The 21514-nt window shown below is 41.1% G+C and overlaps 1 protein-coding gene across 6 annotated transcripts in view; it reads left to right on the top strand.

Annotated features, from left to right (window-relative positions):
* BIRC6 (baculoviral IAP repeat containing 6) overlaps positions 1–21514 on the top strand; it is a 407575-nt gene that overhangs the window by 216672 nt on the left and 169389 nt on the right. For all 6 annotated transcript variants that reach the window (XM_089690190.1, XM_089690188.1, XM_089690192.1 and 3 more), the window contains exons 49-53: positions 2461–2655; positions 11442–11642; positions 12090–12369; positions 13283–13539; positions 13627–13735. In XM_089690190.1, the coding sequence (XP_089546316.1) occupies positions 2461–2655; positions 11442–11642; positions 12090–12369; positions 13283–13539; positions 13627–13735 (1042 nt within the window). The remainder of the gene's footprint in view (positions 1–2460; positions 2656–11441; positions 11643–12089; positions 12370–13282; positions 13540–13626; positions 13736–21514) is intronic.

Genomic DNA, 21514 nt, shown 5'->3' with positions numbered 1-21514 from the left:
CGGGGGTGGCAATTGATGCCAGGCACTGGGGCAACTGGTACCAGAGAAAGAGTGGCTGTGCTGTGCTCAGTCAAGTATTGTTCACAATCAGTTCTCCCGCCACCTGCTATCATCCATCCTGCCCTCTGTGTCAGCGAATGGATGTAAATAAACATCAAGCCACTTTGCTCACCAGCCGCTTATCTTCTGCAGTGCATTGCTGCAGCCTGGTTACAAGCAGGCCACAGACCGGTATTGGTCTACAGCTTGGGGGTTGGGGACCCCTATATTATATCACTAAACTGAGATAATGACATAAGTGTGTAGCATCCATTATACACAGTCCACTTTATTCTGTACACCTGTTCAGTTGCTTGGTTACACAAATTGCTAATCAGCCAATCATTTGGCAGCAACTTAATGCATTTAGGCTAGACATGGTGGAGACGACTTGCTGAAGTTCAAACTGAGCATCGGCATGGGAGGAAAAGGAGATTTAAGTGACTTTGAACATGGCATGGTTGTCGGTGCCAGATGGAGACTGGTCAGGGTATTTCAAAAACTACTGATCTAATTAAATAGTAATCTAGTGCTGTGCTCCACTAACAATAAATAAATCACTTAAATCATCTATCAAATGATCTATTAACCACTAGCCCTCCAGAGAATTTAGGTAATTTTGTTGCGTCACAAATTGAGCTTTCTTTTAGTGGTATTTGATTGCCTGTGTGGTTTTTTATTTTTTTGCGCTATGAAAAGAAAAAAAAAAAAAGACTGACGATTTTGGGAAAAAAAACAATACTTTTGACTTTTTGCTATTAAGCGTGTCCAGTAAGAAAATTTAAAAAATAAAATTTCGTCATAAATTAAGGCCAAAATGTATTCTGCTACATGTCTTTGCTAAATAAAAAATCCCAATACATGTAAATTAATTGGTTTACATGAAAGTTATAGTGTTTACAAATGGCAGTATATATACTGAGATTTTTTTTCTTTCTTATTAATTTTTACTAGTAATGGCGGTGGGACTATCGGCGGGTATTCTGACACTGGGGGGAACTGACTTGGTGTCACTGACATCCCCAGTAACACCAATACAGTTATCAGTGCTAATGAAAAGCACTGACACTGTACTAATGGCACTGGGCAGGAAGGGGTTTACATCTGGGGTGACCAAAGGGTTAATTGTGTGCTTGGTGTGATTTACTGTGGGGCTGTGTCTGCGTGCTTCACTGTAAGCTCTGGCTGCGAATGATGGAATGCTAAACAAGACAGATAGCGGCACTCTTGAGGAGATATTTTGCAAAAAGCGCACACGTGGAGGTGCAGACATATTGGCTTGAATATATCACACGAGGTGTATTATCCATTTTTACATAGTAATGGATAAAAACAACCACGGATTCTGCATGGACACTTATTTGATAGATGATTTAAGTTGTTTTATTTATTGTTAGTGGAGAGCAGCACTAGATTGCTATTTGTTATAATTAACACATTTGTATGGGTACATGTGTGGTGAGCGATTCACAATTTTTATACATACATACATATATTGTTTATATTATTATTATGGCATTTGCACTCAATATAGCAGCTCACAAGATTTTTCTGTCTAAAAACTGCTGATCTACTGGGATTTTCACGCACAACTATCTCTAGGGAAATTGAGACTCCTCAGACCAAGGCAACCCAGTCTTCTATTGTCCAGTTTTGATGAGCCTGTCCGAATTCTAGCCTCCTTTTCCTGTTCTTTGCTGGCAGGAGTGACACATGGTATGGTCTTCTGCTGCAGTAGCCTGTCTGCTTCAAGGTTTGACGTGTTGTGCGTTCAGAGATGGTATTCTTCATACCTTGATTGTAACAAGTGGTTATGTGAATTACTTTTGCCTTTCTATCATCTCAAACCAGTCTGCCCATTCTCTTCTGACCTCAGACATCAACAATGCATTTTTGTCCACACAACTGTTGTTGACTGGATATTTTTTCAGACCATTCTCTGTAAACCCTAGAGATGGTTGTGCGTGAAAATCCCAGTAGATTAGCAGTTTTTGAAATACTCAGGCGAGCCCGTCTGGCACCAGCAACCATGGCACTTTCAAAGTCACTTAAATCCTCTTTCTGCCCCATTCTGATACTCTGTTTGAACTTCAGAAAGTCATCGTCACCACTTCTAGATGCCTAAATGCATTGCGTTACTGCCATGTGATTGGCAGATTAGCAATTCGTGTTACCAAGCAATTGAACAAGTGTACATAATAAAGCTGCCGGGGAGTGTATATGTCCGATATCGTATTCGGATATCTAGAAAAATAATTGCTTCCTTTAGCCAAAATGGGAGCTGCCATGAAATAGTACAGTTACATACATTTCAAAAGTGTAATATTTTGTAGAAGCTTTGGTCGTGTACAATTATTTGTTTGTTTGTGGCCCTTTAAAGTTTTACTGTGGTGTTTTTGTTTTTTTGTGTTTTTATTTCAGGTGGGGTTCAGCTTATCTGTAACAACATGGTCACAAGTACCAGAGCAATTGTAAACACAGCCCGAAGTATGGTCTCTACAATCATGAAGTTCCTTGACTCTGGTCCCAGCAAAACCTCTGAGAGCAGTTTGAAAACAAGAGTGCTTGTATCAGAGCCAGATAATGCAGAAGGCATTCACAACTTTGCTCCATTAGGTATTTCAAAATTCTGCTTAGGTTTTTTTTTTTTTTAAAAAAAATAAGAATGCATGAAGGTAAAAAGCCTTTACAACCACTTTAAAGCAGTAGTAGATCGCCCCACAAATTCTAAATAATCTTCTACCTGCAAGTTAAGATCATAATATTCTAGTATGCATTGCATGCTATCACATTATGAAAGACTTTCCTGAAAATGAAGTCCTCCAGCAGAGCGATGTCACGGCTCCCCGAGGCTTCAATCTTCACCTGGTCTTCCTTCCGGGTTCACGAGCTGCGCCCATCTGGCTGGCCAAGCTGAAATGTCGTCACTTGTGCGCATGCGCGAAGCAAGTTTCACCCACAGCACGGCTCTCTCAATGGACGGCACGCTCTGGGGGCACCCAAGCAGGCGCTCTCCTGAGCCGCGGCTCTGCGTGTCGATTAACACACAGAGGCTCTCCCCTGCTCCTTCCCTCTCCTGATTAGCTCACTGGCTGCTGCCTCAGCCAACCAGGAATGAGAGTCCACGGATAGCTGAGGCTCTCATGAACATCGCTGGATTGAGAGGGTGCTTAGGTAAGAATTAGGGGGAACTGGGGGGGCTGCTGCACAAAGGTTTTTTACCTTCATGTATAGAATGCATGAAGGTAAAATCCTTCAGCCTCTAGAACCACTTTAATATAAATGATCAAGCACTGTGTCATTAGGATTACCCTAAGGCTGCTTTCACACTGATCAGTTTTGGTTCAGTTTTTGCATTTTTATTCCGCTTTTCTTCCACTTCTTTAACTGAATAAACTGATCAGTGTGAAAGGGTCCTGGCTGCTTCCACACTGATCAGTTTTAGATGCATTTTCATTCAGTTTAAGACCCCTTTTCACATTGATCAGTTTTTGATGCCTTGCCATTGACTAAGGGCCCTTTCACACTGGTCAGTTTTTCAGCTAAAAAAGTGGATGAAAAATGCATCCCTTTAAATCCTCCGGAACTCTTCAGACCTGTCAATTGCTTTTCAGTTCGTTTTTTAAATTCCTGCTTGCTGCATTTTTGGCGCATGTTTGGAGCGTGTTTAAATGGTCCTTTCACATTGATCAGTTTTTGATGCTCTTTTATTCAGGTGTGAAGATTTCCTTTTTCTTATGCTTTTTTTTTTTTTTTTTAACTGAACAACTCAACAAAAACTGATCAGTGTGAAAGCAGCCAAAGTGATATTGCCTACTACAGTTATTTCCAGATTCCAGGGGGATACTACCCGTATGGCACATAAATACTAGTGTAACAGTTGCCATAACTGAGTTCAGCTTTAGCGTTCACATTGATGTAGTGCTAGTTGAATGTGTTTTACAGTGCATTTTCAGTAGCAGCTCCAGTACGAGTTGATGCTGGGATCTCCTGGAGTCCACAGCAGTAGTTTCCACTCAGGTCTGTATAGCTACAAATCACACCGCACTAAACTTGCACAGTACCCTATTTCAAATCGCATCAGATTCACACTGCATATATGTGAAAAGCCTCCATAGAAACTAATGTTATTTCACTTGTCATGCAATTCCCTGCTTTCAGGAATGTATTCGAATTCGCATAAGTGTGAACCAGGGCTAAATCCAGACCCTTGCAGTGCTGGAGGCCCTCTTTTAAGGCATCCTTCTCTCTAGTAGGAGTGGCTTTGCAGCCGGCAGTGGGAGTTTCTCAAGCTTTTAATGTCTGTGTGAGCTTGGTGCTTTGTTTCAGAAGATCAGACCTGGAAGATCCTTCCATTTGCCCGGAAGACTTTGAGAGCCTTGAGTTTCTCAGTGGATGCCTTGGAAAACTGCATAAGGCAGCTTTCATGGCTGGGCACCATGTCTTTTCACATGAAAAGTATCATGTGTTTCAAGTGTTGGATGGTAAAACTTCTCTGCAAGAAGCAAATTAAGAGATTGCCCTTTGAATACATTCATCCAGAAGGTCACTATGGAGAAGAGCATACTCTTACCCCTTAAGAAGACAAAGGTGACAGGCCAGAATCAAGTGATGCCTTTGGAATCAAAGTACAGTTACTATTGTAAGCCCACAGCCTCGGGCTGTAAGCAAAAGTCTACATCTCAGTTCTGTAGGAAGAAGTGGACCCCCAAGTCATTAGGTTCTGGAGGCATATCCTCCCCATAGTGAAGCAGCGCCCCTCCTCGTATGGAAGATGATGAGACATCTTTTGGCTTTCAGAGCCTTCTGACCTCAGGAAGTCAGATGACTGGGTCTGCAGCACGGTGCCCAGAGAGAGTTTTGCTGCTTTTTCCCTCCACTCCTTTTGCACTCAAAAGTATCTGTGGATCCACAAGAAAGAGGGGTTTTCTTTGCGGGCTCGGAAACACTGCTGTCCCAAGGGGTGAAAGCACTTGCACTGGCAAAGGAGAGGTGTCACAATTTCTGTTTTAATCTGTTAATGGTTCATAAGCCAAACTGATAGTCCGCCAAGTCGGTTATTCCTTTATTCTGTCCAGAGGAGCTTCTGGCATCCATGGATATCAAATATGCCTATCTTCACATGCCTATTTTCTGGCTTCACCCACAGTTTCTTCAATCTGCAGTGAAGGATCACCACCATCAGTTTGTGGCAGTGCCCTTTGGTCTGTCTACAGTCCCAAGAGTTTTTACTCAAAGTTGTTGGGTTTGGTTCTGGGCTAATTCAGGACCTGGGTTATCTCTATTATTGAATACCTGGATGACCTACATTTAAGGGAACAGTCAGCTCAGAGAATGATGCCAAATGTCCAACAGAGGCACAAGTCCTTGAAAGGTTTCACTAGTTGTTTAAACTTCAGAAGTTGACCTTGGTTCTGATACAACATCTGGAGTACTTAGACACTTAGTGCTTGACACAGCACTGGTGAAGGTACTGCTGATGCTGGAGAAATGCCCGGGTGAAGTTTCTTAAGGCAGTGAAAAGTCCTTCAATTTGACTATACTGGGGAGGAAGGTAGCTGTCTTCAATGCAGTCAGCTATGCCCAGTTTCACTCCTGAGCTCTGTAGCTGAATAGCTCAGTATCCTCTTGGTGTGCGACAAACATTAGAGGTCCTTGTATGCGTCTGACTCTCAAGAGACTAGATTGGCTCTGAAAAGGTGGAGATCCCTGCAGATGCTGGATACTGATAAATCGATCTTTCTAAATTGGAAGATCTTGATGTCGGATTCCAGCCTGTCAGGCTGAGGAGGTGTTCTGAAGAACCTCTTAGTTCAGGGAACATGGTTATTAGAGGAGTGTTGCCATTCAACATTCTAGAACGTAGACCAGATTAGGATAGCCAGCTGAACTGCCTGGTCAGCCTTCAGGGTCTTTTTTTCAAAATGCACTCAGACAATGCCACAGCTATGACAAGCATCAACCATAAGGATTGACTAGTAGTTGTGGTGCTCAAGAGGAGACAGACATGATCTTCTCTTGGGCAGAACTTCAGTGGTCATTGACTGAACTTGGGAGAATGGGCTTTTCACCTGGAGGTGTTTGCAGAGATTTGTTAGTGGTGGAGGGTGCCAGATGTGGTTCTCTTAGCATCCAGACTTAACTACAAACTGGAAGGGTTTGTGTGGATGCCTTGTTTTTGCTGAACTATGCCTGCCCTCCACCTCAGCTTCTTCCTTGTCTTTGGTGCAGGATAAAGGTGGAGAGCATTCTGGTGATTCTGATTGCACTGGCTTGACCAAAAAAAACATGGTACCCAAAGGAGGCATCTGCCCCTTCTTTGACTTCAAAGCTGAGAATGCCTTTATTCCAACTGAGAAATTTCACACTGAATCTGCCAAATCCAAATGAGATTTTATGGCTTCAGTTGATGTTAAGGAGGCACAACTGCATGTCCCAATTTTCCCATGCATTGTTTTCTATATTTTGCTGTGAGGCCCCTACATTACCAGTTCACGTTCTGTCTCCAGGTACAGGAATCATCTAGCTGAAGCAGGTTGGCTCTTTGTGTCCCAGTTGGATCAGTGCACCTTGATCTATGCCTTTCCTTCCCTGAAACGTCTTCCAGTGAGTGCTGGAGGGGTGAAGCAGACAGCAGTGACTGACAGTCACTGTTCTCTGCTCAGAGATTTTGCTCACCTCATAAAAAGAAATCAGATCTGTTTGACAACTTCTGTCTTTCATGCTGTCTGTTGCTTAAAATACTTTTCCAGCAAGAACTCATCTAGGGTAGGGTGTTCTACCCTTGCCTATTAAGGCACACTCTCTATTAAATGTATAAATGATTATTGAACTTTTCAACATCAAACTGCTGTTTCTCAGATTTGCAAGGCTGCCACCTGGTCTTGTATTCAAATGTTTTCTACTTGACATTAAGTGGTTCTAAAGGCAGAAGGTTTATTGCCACAGGATCCTCCCTGGCTCCCACCTGAGCCCTATCTTGATCCAGCGTGGTGATGAAAGCAGCAGCTCTCTCTGCTCTCTCCCTCCTTACAGGACAGATTGATGGCAATGGAAGCTCCTGCTGCTGTCTACCAAATTTTTTGAGAAGGGAGCAGAGCCGAGCAACGTGGTCTGTCTATAGACACAGGCAGGATGGCTCGGGATCAAACCTGCACGAGTGCTCCCATAGGGCAGCTTTCTATGGGTACGCTTGCCAAAGAGATGGACCTCAAAAGAGGAGGATTGGGACTGCTTTGTGCAAAACCATTACACAGAGCAGGTAAGTATGACATGTTTTTTATTTAGGCACTTCAATACCGGACACTTTCACAACCTTCCTGCAAAGGCCAATTTTCAGTGCTGTTACACTTTAAATGCTAATTAGCCATGCAACAATGCAACATTTTACCTAATTGAAAATTTTTTTTTCTTTTCTTTTTTTTTTTTAGGCAGATAGAGCTTAATTTTGTGGTATTTGATCACCACTGGGTTTTTATTGTTTTAGTATACAGTGGGGAAAATAATCATTTGATCCCCTGCCTGCAGATTTTGTACGTTTTACCCACGAAGGGTAAATGAAGGGTCTATAATTTTTCATCATAAGTGTATTTTAAATAATAGAGATGGAATATCAACCAGAAATCCTGAAAAAACACAAGTATTTTATCCCCAAGTAAAACATGACTTTGTACTTGGTGGAGAAACCCTTGTTGACAAGCACAGAGGTAAGACGTTGCTTGTAGTTTACCAGTTTTGCATCACATCTCAGGAGGGATTTTGGTCCATTCTTCTTTACAGATCTTCTCTAAATCCTTAAGGTTTCTTGGCTGCCACTTAGCAACTCTAAATTTCAGCTCTCTCCATACATTTTCTATAGGATTTAGGTCTGGAGACTGGTTAGGCCACCCCATGACCTTAATGTGCTTTTTTCTTGAGCCACTCCTTTGTTGCCTTGGCAGTATGTTTTGGGTCATTGTCATGCTGGAAGACCCATCCACGACACATCTTCAATGTTCTGGCTGAGGGAAGAAGGTTCTCATCCAAGATTGTACAATACATTGCCCTGTCCATTGGCCCCTCAAAGTTGGTCTGTACCTTTTTCATATAGAAACCGCCCCAAAGCATAATGTTTTTTCCTCCATGCTTGATTGTAGGGGTAGTGTTCCTAGGGTCATAGTCAGCATTTTTCTTTCTCCAAACACAGAGAGGCGAATTAATGCCAAAGAGCTCAATTTTGATCTCATCTGACCACAGCACTTTTTCCCAATCCTTCTCTGAATCATTTAGATATTCTTTGGCAAACTTCACACAGGCCTGTACATGTGCCTTCTTGAGGAGGGGTACCTTGCAGGCACTGCAGGATTTCAGTCAGTGGCGGCATACTGTGTTACCAGTGGTTTGTCTGGTGTCTGTGGTCCCAACTGCCTTTAGATCATTCACAAGCTCCTCCCGTTTAGTTCTGGACTGATTCCTCACTTTTTTCATGATCATCCTTTCCCCATGAGGTGAAATCTTGCATGGAGCTCCAGACCGAGGGCGATTTATGATTATTTTGTCTTTCTTCCATTTGCAAATAATCACTCCCAACAGTTGTCTTTCTCACCAAGCTTCTTGCTGATGGTCTTGTAGCCCATTCCAGCCTTGTTCAAGTCTGCAATCTTGTCCCTGATGTCCTTTGACAGCTCTTTGGTCTTGCCCATGAGGTTTGAATGGAAGAAAGAGATTCTATGGACAGGTGTATTTTATACTCATAACGAGTTGTCATTAGGAGCACCTTCTTATATTGACAGGACTAATCTGTGTACTACATGAGCACATAACTAGTCTGTGGGAGCCATAATTATTCTTGGTTGGTAGGGAATCAAATACTTATGTTACTCACTGAACTGCAACTCAATTTAGAATATTTTTATCATGTGCTTCTTTTTCTGAATTTTTGGTTGATATTCTGTTGCTATCATTTAAAATACCCCTATGATAAAAATTATAGACCATTTCTTTGTACGTGGGCAAACCTACAAAATCTGCAGGGGATCAAATAATTATTTCCCCCATTGTATAAACGAAAAAATACAGAAAATGTGGAAAAAAACAAACTCTTTTCCCCCTTCGTTTCTGTTATAAACTTTTTGCAAATAATCTTCATAAATTTAGGCCATAATGTATTCTGCTACATTTCTTTAGTAAAAAATAACCCAAATAAGTGTATATTATCTACTCAGTGCAAAAGTTATAGATTATACAAACTATGGTATATATACAGTTTATTTGAAAATTGTTCATTCTTGATGTGCTGATGGCCCTAAAATGCCAGGACTGTACAAATATCCCTCAAAAGAACCATTTTTGGAAAGTTTTGTTTTTTTTTTTTTTTGTTTTTTTTTTAAGTTGTAATTTTTTTGTCGCAATCTTTTGGAAAATGAATACATTTAATAAAATGTGATATTTTTTTTTCTACATACTGTGACCAGAGCAGTGCACTGTTTTTACACTATGCTTTGATAGTGATGATTACTGTTCTAAGCAATCATGTTTATGAATGGCATTCATTCATAGCCAGTATGTACTATTGTGAGAGCTGTGACTGGCTAAAGCTATCACATGGTACAGATGGGCTCTATCTGTGCCAAGTGATATACTGTGACCAGAAACAGATCATCACAAAAATACACGTTGAAAGGCTATGACTGAAAGCCAATTATTGTGTACAAATGTCATGTGTGTTCTGTGATTGGTCACATGGTACCGGCCAGGTATAACAATCTGTCATCCGCTGTGTCCCATGGACACAGTGGGTGACAGATCAAGCTGCAGCGTGACTGGGAAGACGTCATATGATGTCCTCCCGGATATAGGGGGCTCCCGCTCGGCCATAATTTGCTAATAGGTGGGCCAGAAGCAGTTAAAAAAAATTGTTTACAATCACTTTAATGGAAAAAGATTGTATGACAAGTACAAATATTTTGACAGTGATGCTACTTGCTTAAAGCCATATACTTGGTATGTAAACCATATAAAAGCATCTGTGCTAGTTAAGAATTTCTAGGCTGTTTGCAACAGGGACTGATATGTTAATCCCTTTTAACATAAAAGATAAAACTTGCAGTCGCCCCCCCCCCCCCCCCCCAAATAGACTGATTGTATAACTTCATGTAAAATATTCAAAGTATGCAATATTGTGAAAAATCCTAAAATTCCCTGAAATACACCAAGTGTTACAAACAAGTATATTCCAATCGATTTATTATGAAAATCCTGTGTTCCAAAATAAAAGCAGCAAGTGTTGCAATCCAAACATATAATATGAATCCTGCGTGTGCTTTATAAAAAGCATATATAAGCAATTATAAACCATTTAGAAATACCATAAATTCTCCGTACCCTAGTTTTTTTTCTATCTACTGAAGCAATTTTGAACACACAAGAGAAATTAATTGTAAAGAAAGTTCATATCCAAACCACTCCACCTGGATAGCTGCTAAGTTGATTTGTTCTGCCTAGGAATCCAAAAGCATCCATTCACTTTAGTCACTGAACGAAGTCACCCATTATGTTCTCCGTGCCCAAATGCTTAATGCTCAATTGCATAAAAATAAAAAGGGGGGGGGGGGGGTGTGAAGCAGTCTCAGTGTAGCATGAGTGAAAGCAATTAAAAAAAAAAAGTCAGTAAATATTTACTCACATGTATGTTCTTTCTACCACCAAAGAGAACCGTGTATAATGACAGTCAGTGCAACAAGCTTTCTGAGAATCTTAGGATTTTTCACAATAATGTATGCTTTGTTTGTATCACTTCAAGTTAAATGTTCAATTTATGTGGTGGCACTACAAGTTTTAGCTTTTATTTAAAAAAATAAAAAATGGACGGTCATGTGTAATGTGATATCTGAGACCCTTTCATTTATTGGCTAGCCTAGATTTCAATTTCAGGCCCAGTCTTGTCACTGTTCTGGACTCTGGATCAGTTTTTAAGATGATATCAAGCTTAAACTTTCATTTAACATCTACCCACTCCAGGCACAAAAAAGTAACCAGGGTTACAGCATATATAGTGTCAAAAGCTACCCATTTTTTTGCAGACTTTCATCTACTTACCCCATATCTGCTTGTTTACATATCATGGTTAGTGCAGGTGTAGTATTCCTGACTTGTTAAAGAGTGATAATGAGCAGTAGGGTAACTAAATGAACTGCTAATAGCAAAACTTGCATCGTAACCACTCTGTAGAAGGAAAGTGCAAAAAGAGATTGAAATTTCTGTGCTTTGCCAAGATGAACGCAGAAAGGGACAGCAGGCCAGGAATTAACTGAGGTATGCTGCTAGATATACGTTTTCCACAATGGTTTAATGACACTTTCATTTATCATGACTTGTTTTATGTTTGTGTTTTTTTGTTGGTCATAATGTTGCTGTTCTTATAGGTACCATTACATCAAGTAGTCCTACTGCTCAGCCAGCAGAAGTCCTGCTTCAGGCCACTCCACCCCATAGGAGAGCACGTTCTGCAGCTTGGTCATATATATTTCTTCCAGAAGAAGCATGGTGTGATCTCACCATCCATTTACCAGCTGCAGTACTGTTAAAGGAGATACACATCCAGCCTCACCTTGCATCTCTGGCTAGTAAGTATATCAAAGTGAATGTTTAAATTCACCTAAACTGTAGCTGTTTTGTGCCATAGGAATAATGTTCTTATGAGTTTACAACTGTTATGTTTGCCTCTTCAAGCTTCATATTGTGTTTAGGGTAAAAAAAAAAAAAAATATATATATATATATATATATAATTATATATAATTATTATTATTATTTTTATTATTTTTTTTTTTTTTTTTTTGCAATGATGGCTAATGTTCAGACTATCAACTGACAAAATTATATGCTTGTCCATCCTCTACAAAATGTCATAATTGTGGTTTGAACTTGCACAGAACGAATTACATTCATATCAATATAAAACATGTAGTCGCCATAATAATCTGCATAATGTAAGATGGGGAAGTGGGAGGGTTGTTATATTTTGGATATTTTGCTTTCAGATATCTGAGATTTTTTTTTTCCCCTTTTTAGCGTGTCCATCATCAGTCTCTGTGGAAATCAGTGCAGATGGAGTGAACATGTTGCCTTTGTCTACACCTGTTATTACTAGTGGGCTTACCTATATAAAAATTCAGCTTGTTAAAGCAGAAGTGGCCTCAGCAGTCTGCCTGCGGCTTCATCGTCCTCGAGATGCCAGCACGCTTGGCCTTTCACAGATAAAATTACTTGGTCTTACAGCTTTTGGAAACACATCCTCCGCAACAGTTAACAATCCTTTCCTTCCCTCTGAGGACCAAGTGTCGAAGACCAGGTATTTAGCTGTTTAACTCTACACTCTGAGACTCTAATTGTCATAAACCATTTGAAGCTATCCAGAATATATTTTTCAGTCTGATTGGTCTCCGGTTAGCATCTGGGTTGTTTTTTTTTTTTTTCCAGTTTTTTTTTTGATAGTTAAAATGGTCCACTTGCACAAAAACAGCTGTTTTTAAGTGTAAGCCATTCAACTGTTTGAACAGTTAGAATTCTACAGGATACTTGATTGTTAGGCTGGCTTTGCTAACAATGGTCTGAGCTGTGACCTTTGTAAACTTTCTGGGTCTCTGCATTACGGCATTTGGTTACCAGCATTTCTTCATAAAGTGTTTAGGGAGCTCAGGTGGACATCTGAAACTTATACATGAAAGCTAATACTAAAAAAAAAAAATTAGAGGTGCCTGCAAATCTTCTATGATCAGATTGTATTGAATTTCGTTGTTCTAAGATAGAAAGTATCAGCCAAAAGAGAGAAGACACATGTAACCTGGCTACTTATTCATATAAAAAAATCTATACCTTTTTATTATTGTTTTCTTTAAGATGCTGAGGAGTTAAAGCTTCCTTGGTCACTCAGGCACTTTTGTTGGATACATTTCTGTTTCTAGTTTCCCCTGCTTATTTTTTGAATTGGTAATCCCAAAAGTAGATGGGAACACTCCGAATGTCAGCAAACTAAAGTGCATTCTGTGGCAGGAAATTCCCTAAGATATTCAGTACATCAAACTAGAGTTTGATGCAACTAACCAAACTGTAGTGCTGAAATGATGCTTTTTAGTGGACTGACAAACCGTTCTCTGTCATGATCTTTCTCTACCAATTGAAAATGCTGATGTCAGCATGTGCATTTGGTCAGTGTTAAAACACAGCTGAAAATATTTTTAAACTCTTTTCTGCTTTTATTTTAGCATTGGCTGGCTAAGGCTTTTACATCACTGCCTAACTCATATCAGTGAATTGGAAGCGATGATGGCAAGTGCTGCAGCACCTACTGCTAACCTACTTCAGACATGTGCCGCATTGTTGATGTCTCCCTACTGTGGCATGCATTCACCCAACATTGAAGCAGTATTGGTTAAGATTGGCCTTCAGTCAACTAGGATCGGTTTACGGCTTATTGACATCCTTCTTCGTAACTGTGCAGCATCTGGCAGTGATCCTGCTGGTATGTTCCCGACTTTTCAACCTATACCTATATTTTTATTTTTAATCTGATTGCTTCAGAGAGTTGATTTGACATTTTCATTTACAGATTTGAATAGTCCTCTCCTTTTTGGAAGACTTAATGGTCTCTCATCGGATTCCACGATAGATATTCTCTATCAGCTGGGCACCACTCAAGACCCTGGAACAAAGGATAGGTATTTCCTTTCTATCTATCAATATATATACAGTTGTGCTCAAACATTTGCATACCCTGGCAGAAATTGTGAAATTTTGCCATTGATATTGAAATTATGACTGATCATGCCAAAAAATGCTCTTTTATTGAAGGATGATGATCATATGAAGCCATTTATTAAATTGTTTGGCTCCTTTTTAAAGCATAATAACAGAAACCACCCAAATGGGCATGATCAAAAGTTTACATACCCTGAAATGTTTGGCCTTGGTACAGACACACAAGGTGACACACACAGGTTAAAATGCCAATTAGAGGTTAATGTTCCACATCTGTGGCTTTATAAATTGCAATTCGTGTCAGTGTATAAATAGTCAATGAGTTTGTTAGCTCTTATATGGAAGCTCTGACTAGGCTAGATACTGAGCCATGGGGATCAGAAAAGAACTGTCAAAAGTCCTGTTTAACAAGGTAATGGAACTTTATAAAGATGAGGCACTGTAGTTTTCTCCCATCACCTCAGAATTAAAAGATGTAATTTCCACCCCTATGAAAGCAGTTTCCACTATATTGCATTTGGACAATCAGCCTGCTGTCTTCAGCCTTCAGTTCTTCAGAGCTGTTGGAGCTGCAAAGACCTCTCCACTGCATCTGCATTTTGTGGTATTCCTCAGTGTAGTATGAATGCACCTTTTGAAGGTTCCTGGGCCCCACCTGAGAGTGTGGTTAATAAGCAGTCTTTGCCCACTGTGGATCTCCCAGTTAACCACCCTAACAGGAAAACCTCTATACCTGCCTACCTTGTAATCCCTTCCTAAATCCCAGTTTTTACTGGCAGGTTCTGCCCTCTGTCCTCTTTTGAGCTAATCTACCTATGACAGAATGGGTTAGATCCCTCAGAAAGGATCTCTCCACTGCTGGGGTAGACCACTTTCTAATAGATTGTGTAGAACAAATGTCTGGTGTCCTACACTTTACTTGCATTTGCTTGTTGGGAATGGTATGTCCCATAGAGGTTTTATGTTCATATAGGTGTGTAAATTCCTCTGGTTAGGGTGTCGAGATGGTCATATCCAAAAAGTGTCTGACTCAATTTGGCCTTCAAGGGACATCACTTATTTGGACCTACACTAACATCCATCATCCAGAATTCCATTGGGGGCCAGATCATATGCCTGCCTCAATTTTAAAGGTCCAAGATGAGGTCGACTGAATCCCACCTTCTTCAATTATGTCATAAGTAGGTGCTCCCAGACCTGCAGAGCCTTAATTTTACGCAGCCCACAGGGCTAGAAGTTAGAAATCTTTGGTTGCCTGTGGTAAGACAGGGAGCTGAGCCCTGCTGAAAAGGGATATACATTGCAGATTGCTGTTTGATGGCAGAGTTTTTCACTATTTTAATGTGAGTGCATATATTAAATAAAGGGATTTGGGTATTGTTTGCCTCAAAACAGTGTTTTTAACACTACTACAATCGCTCACTAATACATGGATTAGGCTTAATAAATATTAAAGCAAAACATGATTTATTGAATAAGTTCTGTTAGTATAATTGTTAGAATTGCAAATCATATTTAGATCGTATTATAGCAAGAATAAAGCATCAATACATCACCGGATATTGTAGCATTACCCATTGCCCAACGGCTGGGGGACTCCACTCCAGCAACCAGCAAGGGGAACTCCAGGACATCACCGCAAGGCACGTCTTCCGCATCTTCAATGAGTCCTAGAATCCCCCTTCTTTTATATACATAATTTGGAATGTCCTTATCTACTGCCATGCGCAGTATCTCCTGGTTATATAACATGTATGATTCTGCGTAGTAGTCAATGCGTGATCGGCTCGTGCCATTACACATAGTTACATATTTTGATGGAATGCACATCTGGTGAATATCAGCCATAGCTCTGGTTTCAACTGGTTTTAACTGGTTTAATGTATACTTCCAACATGTTGTTTTGAACTCCAGTTACCCATCTAATGGTTATAATCGTTAGCATTATGACAGTTGAGTGTCAATCACTTCTCATCCATACATCCTGTACACTCATGTCACATATGTATCACAGGTATGTTTATGCTATGTGGCATTGTATTGTTCTTTGGCATCCCTGTGCTTGATCATCCGGAGTGAATTTGGGGTCGATTTTATGTTGTATATCAAGCTGTTTTTGCCCAAAATAATTGCTAGGCATTCAAAATTGGTAAGTGTGTCCAACTACAGGTGATGGCCTGCACATTGAGCTGATAAGTCTTCACAGAATGGTTTCAAGTCTTTGAAGAGGGCTGAATGTGAATATTGAACAGAGAAAAAAAGTTTTATTTGCGGTTTATTTTCACTGGAACATTGAAATGAAAGTTTCATTGTTTGTTTTATTTATGTTTAACGCTGTTTAATGGTGTATTAAGTGCAGTATTCAAGTGGAATTAGCTTTTAATTTCACTGCAGTTCAATGGGTTTTATTTTAAATACAGCTGCTTATTTTTATTATATTTTAATTTTATTTATTGATTTTTGTTTTTGGGTTTTATCTGTTGGCTGTATCTGTAGCATGGAGTGGGGATTTAACCCAAGATATTCAGTTGGAGAGCCCGTGAACAAAACTGGGCAAAAGGCTCCCCCTTGAAGGAAGCAAACGGCTTCCTCAGAACTCTCACCCATTGAGGGTTGATGCAGTGCTGGCAGGTACAACACTTGATCTTGAAGTGACAAGCATTTCTCCAGAAGCATCTTGACTGATCTGTGTCCATGATCAGCTCCAAGTATTCCAGTCGACGTGTGTGTAACCAGAGCTGGTTTTTTGAGTTTCAGAATCCACCTCAACTTTTCCAAAGTGAGTACCATCCATTGCAACTAGGTCTCCAGACGAGAAACCAAGTGCTGCTTGTGGAGAAGATTGTCCAGGTAATCCACAGTTGGAATACCCCAATGAACACAGTGGGCCCAAGACTGGAGCTGACACCCTGGTGAATGCCCTCGAGGCAGTGAATACACTGAACAGCAATGCTACAAACTGAAAATGTTTGTTCCACACCCCCAAGCTGAAGAACATTTGGTCAGGAGGGTAAATTGGGAGGTGCAAACATGCGTTCTTTGAATACAACAATGCCAAAAGGTCTCCCCGTTGAAGGAAGGTGACCACTGACTAGACAGATTCCATTCTGAATATTTTTACACCAAGAAAACTGTTGAACCTCTTAAAAGCCTGGTTAGCACGTCTGCCTTGCAGTAAATGGGTCATGGGTTCGATTCCCAACCATGGCACCTCCTGCATGGAGTTTGCATGTTCTCCCTGTGCTTGTGTGGGTTTCCTCCGGGTACTCCGGTTTCCTCCTACAATCCAAAGACATGCTGGTAGGTGAATTACTTCCTGTCCAAATTGGCCCTAGTATGTGTATGTATGAATGCGAGTTAGGGACCTTAGATTGTACACCCCTTGAGGGTTATGGACTGTACAATATATATGTAAAGCGCTGCGTAAATCGACAGCGCTATATAAGTACCTGAAATAAATTAAATAAAAGCCAGGATTGGAAGATGTCTCCGTTTGGGTGTTATGAAAAGGTTCGAATAGAAGCCAGAAAACCTTTCTTTCTCTGGAACTGTTGTGATCACTCTGTGTGAGCAACGATCGAGAGCCTGAAAAAAGAGATTGCTTTTCTTTTTTTTTTTTTTTTTTTTGGATTCAACAAACATTCAGGGGCATGAAAGGAGTGAGTGACAAATGGAAGGAGTTTGTAACCCCTACATACTATGCTGCAAACCCAATTGTCCGCAAAGACCAGCAATGATCCCCCACCCGAGTGAGTGGAGCACCCCTTCATTAGGGGGAGGACAACTTGGAGGCCAAGGCTTTTTGCGGAATTGAGTATTGGGTTACAGTTTAGAGTCCAAGGATGATAAATGAAAAAAGGAAGACTTTGCCACCCTCTTGAGCAATAAATGGATCATCCAATGCAGGACCACATGTTCCCCTTGTAAGGGAAGACTTTCTACTTTTTTAAGGCAGTTCTGCTGACCAACACTTCAACCTAAGGATTCTGTGCATATTTATATGTATATGGACCCAGTCAATCCTTTTCTCTCATCTCCTCTATAAACCTTATATAGTGGTTATAAAGGCTCAAAGCCTTTAAAAAAAAAAAAAAAACACCTTCTGTGTGCTGTACCTCTCTCAGCCTCCCTAATACTCACCAGGGACCACTCTGGATCCAGCAATGTGCACGGGAGTCTTGGCTGTCCCCCCAATCTCTCACCTCATTGGCTGAGACACAGCAGTATGAGCTATTGGCTCCCACTCCTGTCAGTCACAGCCAGTGAACCAATGAGGAGAGAGTGGAGACGGGGCCAAGCCAAAGCTCTGTGTGTCTTATGGACACATAGAGGGGGCTTTGGAAGGGAGCACACACCATAAACCCCATAGCAGGCTGCTTGCTATTGAAGCAACTAGTCAAGGGGGAGGAACCAGGAGCTCCGGAAGGGGACCCAAGAAGAGGAGGATTGGGGGCTACTCTGTGCAAAACTATCGCACAGAGCAGGTAAGTATGACAAAAAAAACTTTCATATCACTTTAATTGCCTGACATACTCATACAGCTGCAACTTCCAATTGCAGAGCCACCCAAAGGAGGCAAAGAAGGACTGTACTTCAGCCACAGTCACTTTCAAGGTCTTGTAAAGACAGAATACTGACTGGTTGCTGAGGCAGATGCCATAACCCTAATCCAGTAACTTTTTAAGAAGGCGTCTCCAGGAACACAAACTTCTAGTTGGTTCAAACTACATCTGCCAAGAAACCAACAATATGCCCTTTGAGTCAGAGACCACTGGGAGCCCTTGTTTCTTCATGAGTAGGCTCCTCCGAGGAATAATGTATAACATCCACCCCTGAGACCCCTCTTCTTCCTCCTCTTCCTGTAGTGGATCCTTCACTAGTTATTCTTTCATCAAAAGGGAAGGGGAAGTATTTCATTTTTGCGACCTACATGATTCAACACAAAGTGGAAGCTAGCAAGTTGGTGTTTTAAACTGGCAATAGCCAGTGAACATTCCTTCCTTGACACAAAAGAACTGGAGTAAGGTGCTCCAGATGGAGTAGAAAAAACAGACGGGAATCAAAGCCATCCAGAACTGAATGATCTCCTAAGGGAGATTGCAAGGGGAGCTATGGCTAAGTGCCTCCCTGTCTAATGTGAGGAATTTTGGAACATTCTCCTCCACTTTCCCCACCTCTCTTCCGTCAGATACATGACCTGTTGACAATACTGTGAAAACAATCCACTGAGAGGAGCAATGTTATTAGCACCATCCAAAATAGCCAACTCAAAAAGGTGTTATGCATTTACACTGGGTAGAAATACAAAAGCACTATTGCCATTTGTAGTCCAGTGATCCTGGAAGCAGTGTGCACAAAGCCCTCAGCACCACAGAAGCCTGTGTGCTGCTCTCCTGATTCAAGTTGGTAGGCAGTTCCAGCTCCAAGGCGGCACTGGCACAATGAGCATTCGCCTTAGCCGCTCATACACAGGAGAGGGCAGAGTGCATCATTGGTGCCCAAAGACCGCCCCTCCTGAACACTGCGATTTAGCTCCTGAAAGTGCTAGCAAGGAGAACACGGCAAACGATTAAACATAAAGTGAGGGTCCGCAGTGGAGCAGGCTTAGACAGAAACAAGGAGACAGCTGAAAACACTACACCCCCCTTCCCAAGGGTTCAGTACCAGAGGGACCATCATTAGAGGCACTCACTGATCCATGTTGCAGAACCCCTAAGGTGTCCAAACTTCCCCTCAGGACCGACATGCCACTGGGGCATTCAGAGACATGATTCCACGGCTGGAGATCACCACCCTGCTCCTGTTAAGCATTTTGCTAGACCAACAGGTGATAAAAGGGTTGCTCAGGGTCCAGCGTTTAATGCAGCATTACAGGTTGTCCCCGCAAGTCCACCGCAGGGTCCTGGTACCAGTCCAAAAACTGAGGCTGTCCCTTACTGAGAGAGGTTGTTTCTTGGAGGGATTATGTCCAATCACGTGAAGGTGGTAGCTTGACCCTATTGTCATGGATTTGACTATGCTCTGTGTCCTTTTAAGTACTCCAAGAATAGGAGTAAACCAAAAATCTAATTTTCTCCAAGCAGCAGTAGTCTAGAGTTTGGTCCCGAGTACCATCACAGGTCAAATCTCAGCCTTAGTGGTTCTGTTCCAGAGACCTATTGCCTCTCATTCCTTATTACATTCTTTTGTACATGGTGTCATGTGCATTGTTCCTCCAGTCCAAACTCTGTTAACTGCATGGGACCTCAGTTTTGTACTTTCTCTGCTATAGAAGTCTGTGAACCTATCCAGCATATTCTTTACGGTGCTTCTAAGAAAGTTCATTTTTGTGTTGCTATTACTCCTTCTGCAGGGTTTAAAAGTTGGCAGTTCTTACCTGCAAGAAACCTCTCTTGGTCATTCATAGGAATAAATTAATCTTATGACCTCAATGAACTTTTTTGCCTAAAATGGCATCTTCGTTCCACCTCAACAAAGATATTGTGTTAAATATTAAACCCAAAACCAATAATATAGTATTGCAGCTTACTAGTCATTAGATGTTGGTGGCTGCATTAGTTTTCTTTTTGTAGGCTTTTTTTCCCTCTGTTTTTTCCTGTTGGCCAGTAACACTGCTGTATTATAATGCTCCCACTTTGAATGAAGGAGCACAGAGGGCACTGTAAGTCCAGGGGAAGGGGAGTTCTGGATGTACTAGCGAATTTAAATACATCTATAATTTGAAGTTACAGGGGATAAAGGTTTTTAGATACATAAAAGATGATCAATGTAAGAACCCCATCAGTGGTAAATGGTTTGTCTCATCTCTGTAACTGGTACATTCTGCTGGACAGCCTAACCAGATGAAAATAGAAAAAGCCTAATATAATGCAGCCATCACATAAGAATTGGTAAGCTGCGATGTAATAAATGTTTGCTTTAACTTCCTTCTGTCCTAAACCTCAAACTCCAGAGGACAATGGGGTGGGCTACCAAATCCATCTCTAAGGTTAGGAGGACCTCCAGCACAGTTGGGTGCTGGTAGCTCTTCAGTAATTTTACTCAAGACAAGAATTTGGCCTTCAAGAAGGTGTACTACTGTACATGGTAGGTTTATTTCATTTGGTATGAGACTTGTTTGCTTCATCCTTGTCAGTATATCATGGGGCGTATTTTGTTTTTTCTCCAGTCTGGTATGGAGATGTATCTAGCTTTAAATACCCTCAAGGAGTAGATTTTGGGCTTGGTTATTTTGTTTCAGAGAGCTATCATGTCTCATTCCTTGGCAAAAGCCTTTGTGCAAAGTGTAACACAGATTGTTCTGCCTGCATGCCCCCTTTTCCTGGAACCTTTCCTCTTCACCAGGATAAAGCAGTGTTGAGGCCTTGCTTCACTTTTTTACCGAAGCTGTTTTTTTTTTTTGTTTTTTTTTCATTCCACCTGAATCAGCCATCTTTGTCATAAACCTATGTATCCAATAGGAAATGTGCTCCACTCTTTGGGTGTTTGAGCTGTTCAAGTTGATCTGTCTACAGCTCTGTTTCAGCAGTATAGTTTCCTGTTTGTTCTGCCTGAGAGTTGTCGCAAAGATCAGGCTGCTTCTCAATCCACTATTTCTAGGTGGATTTGTTGGTTAATTTCTCAGGCCTGTGGTGCAAAAGGGCAAGTTTCCTCTTTTCCCTTTCAAGGCCCAGTCCCCCAAGAGCGTTGGTGCTTCCTGGATGTATCAGCGTTAACAGTATGTAAGGATGCTACGTGGT

Source organism: Staurois parvus, unplaced genomic scaffold (assembly GCF_062004578.1).
Source record: "Staurois parvus isolate SC_StPar_1 unplaced genomic scaffold, SC_StPar_1.0 ptg000520l, whole genome shotgun sequence".
Classification (NCBI taxonomy): Eukaryota; Metazoa; Chordata; class Amphibia; order Anura; family Ranidae; genus Staurois; species Staurois parvus.
The sequence above is the reverse complement of the archived record's forward strand: the minus strand, read 5'-3'. Positions and strand labels throughout refer to the sequence as shown.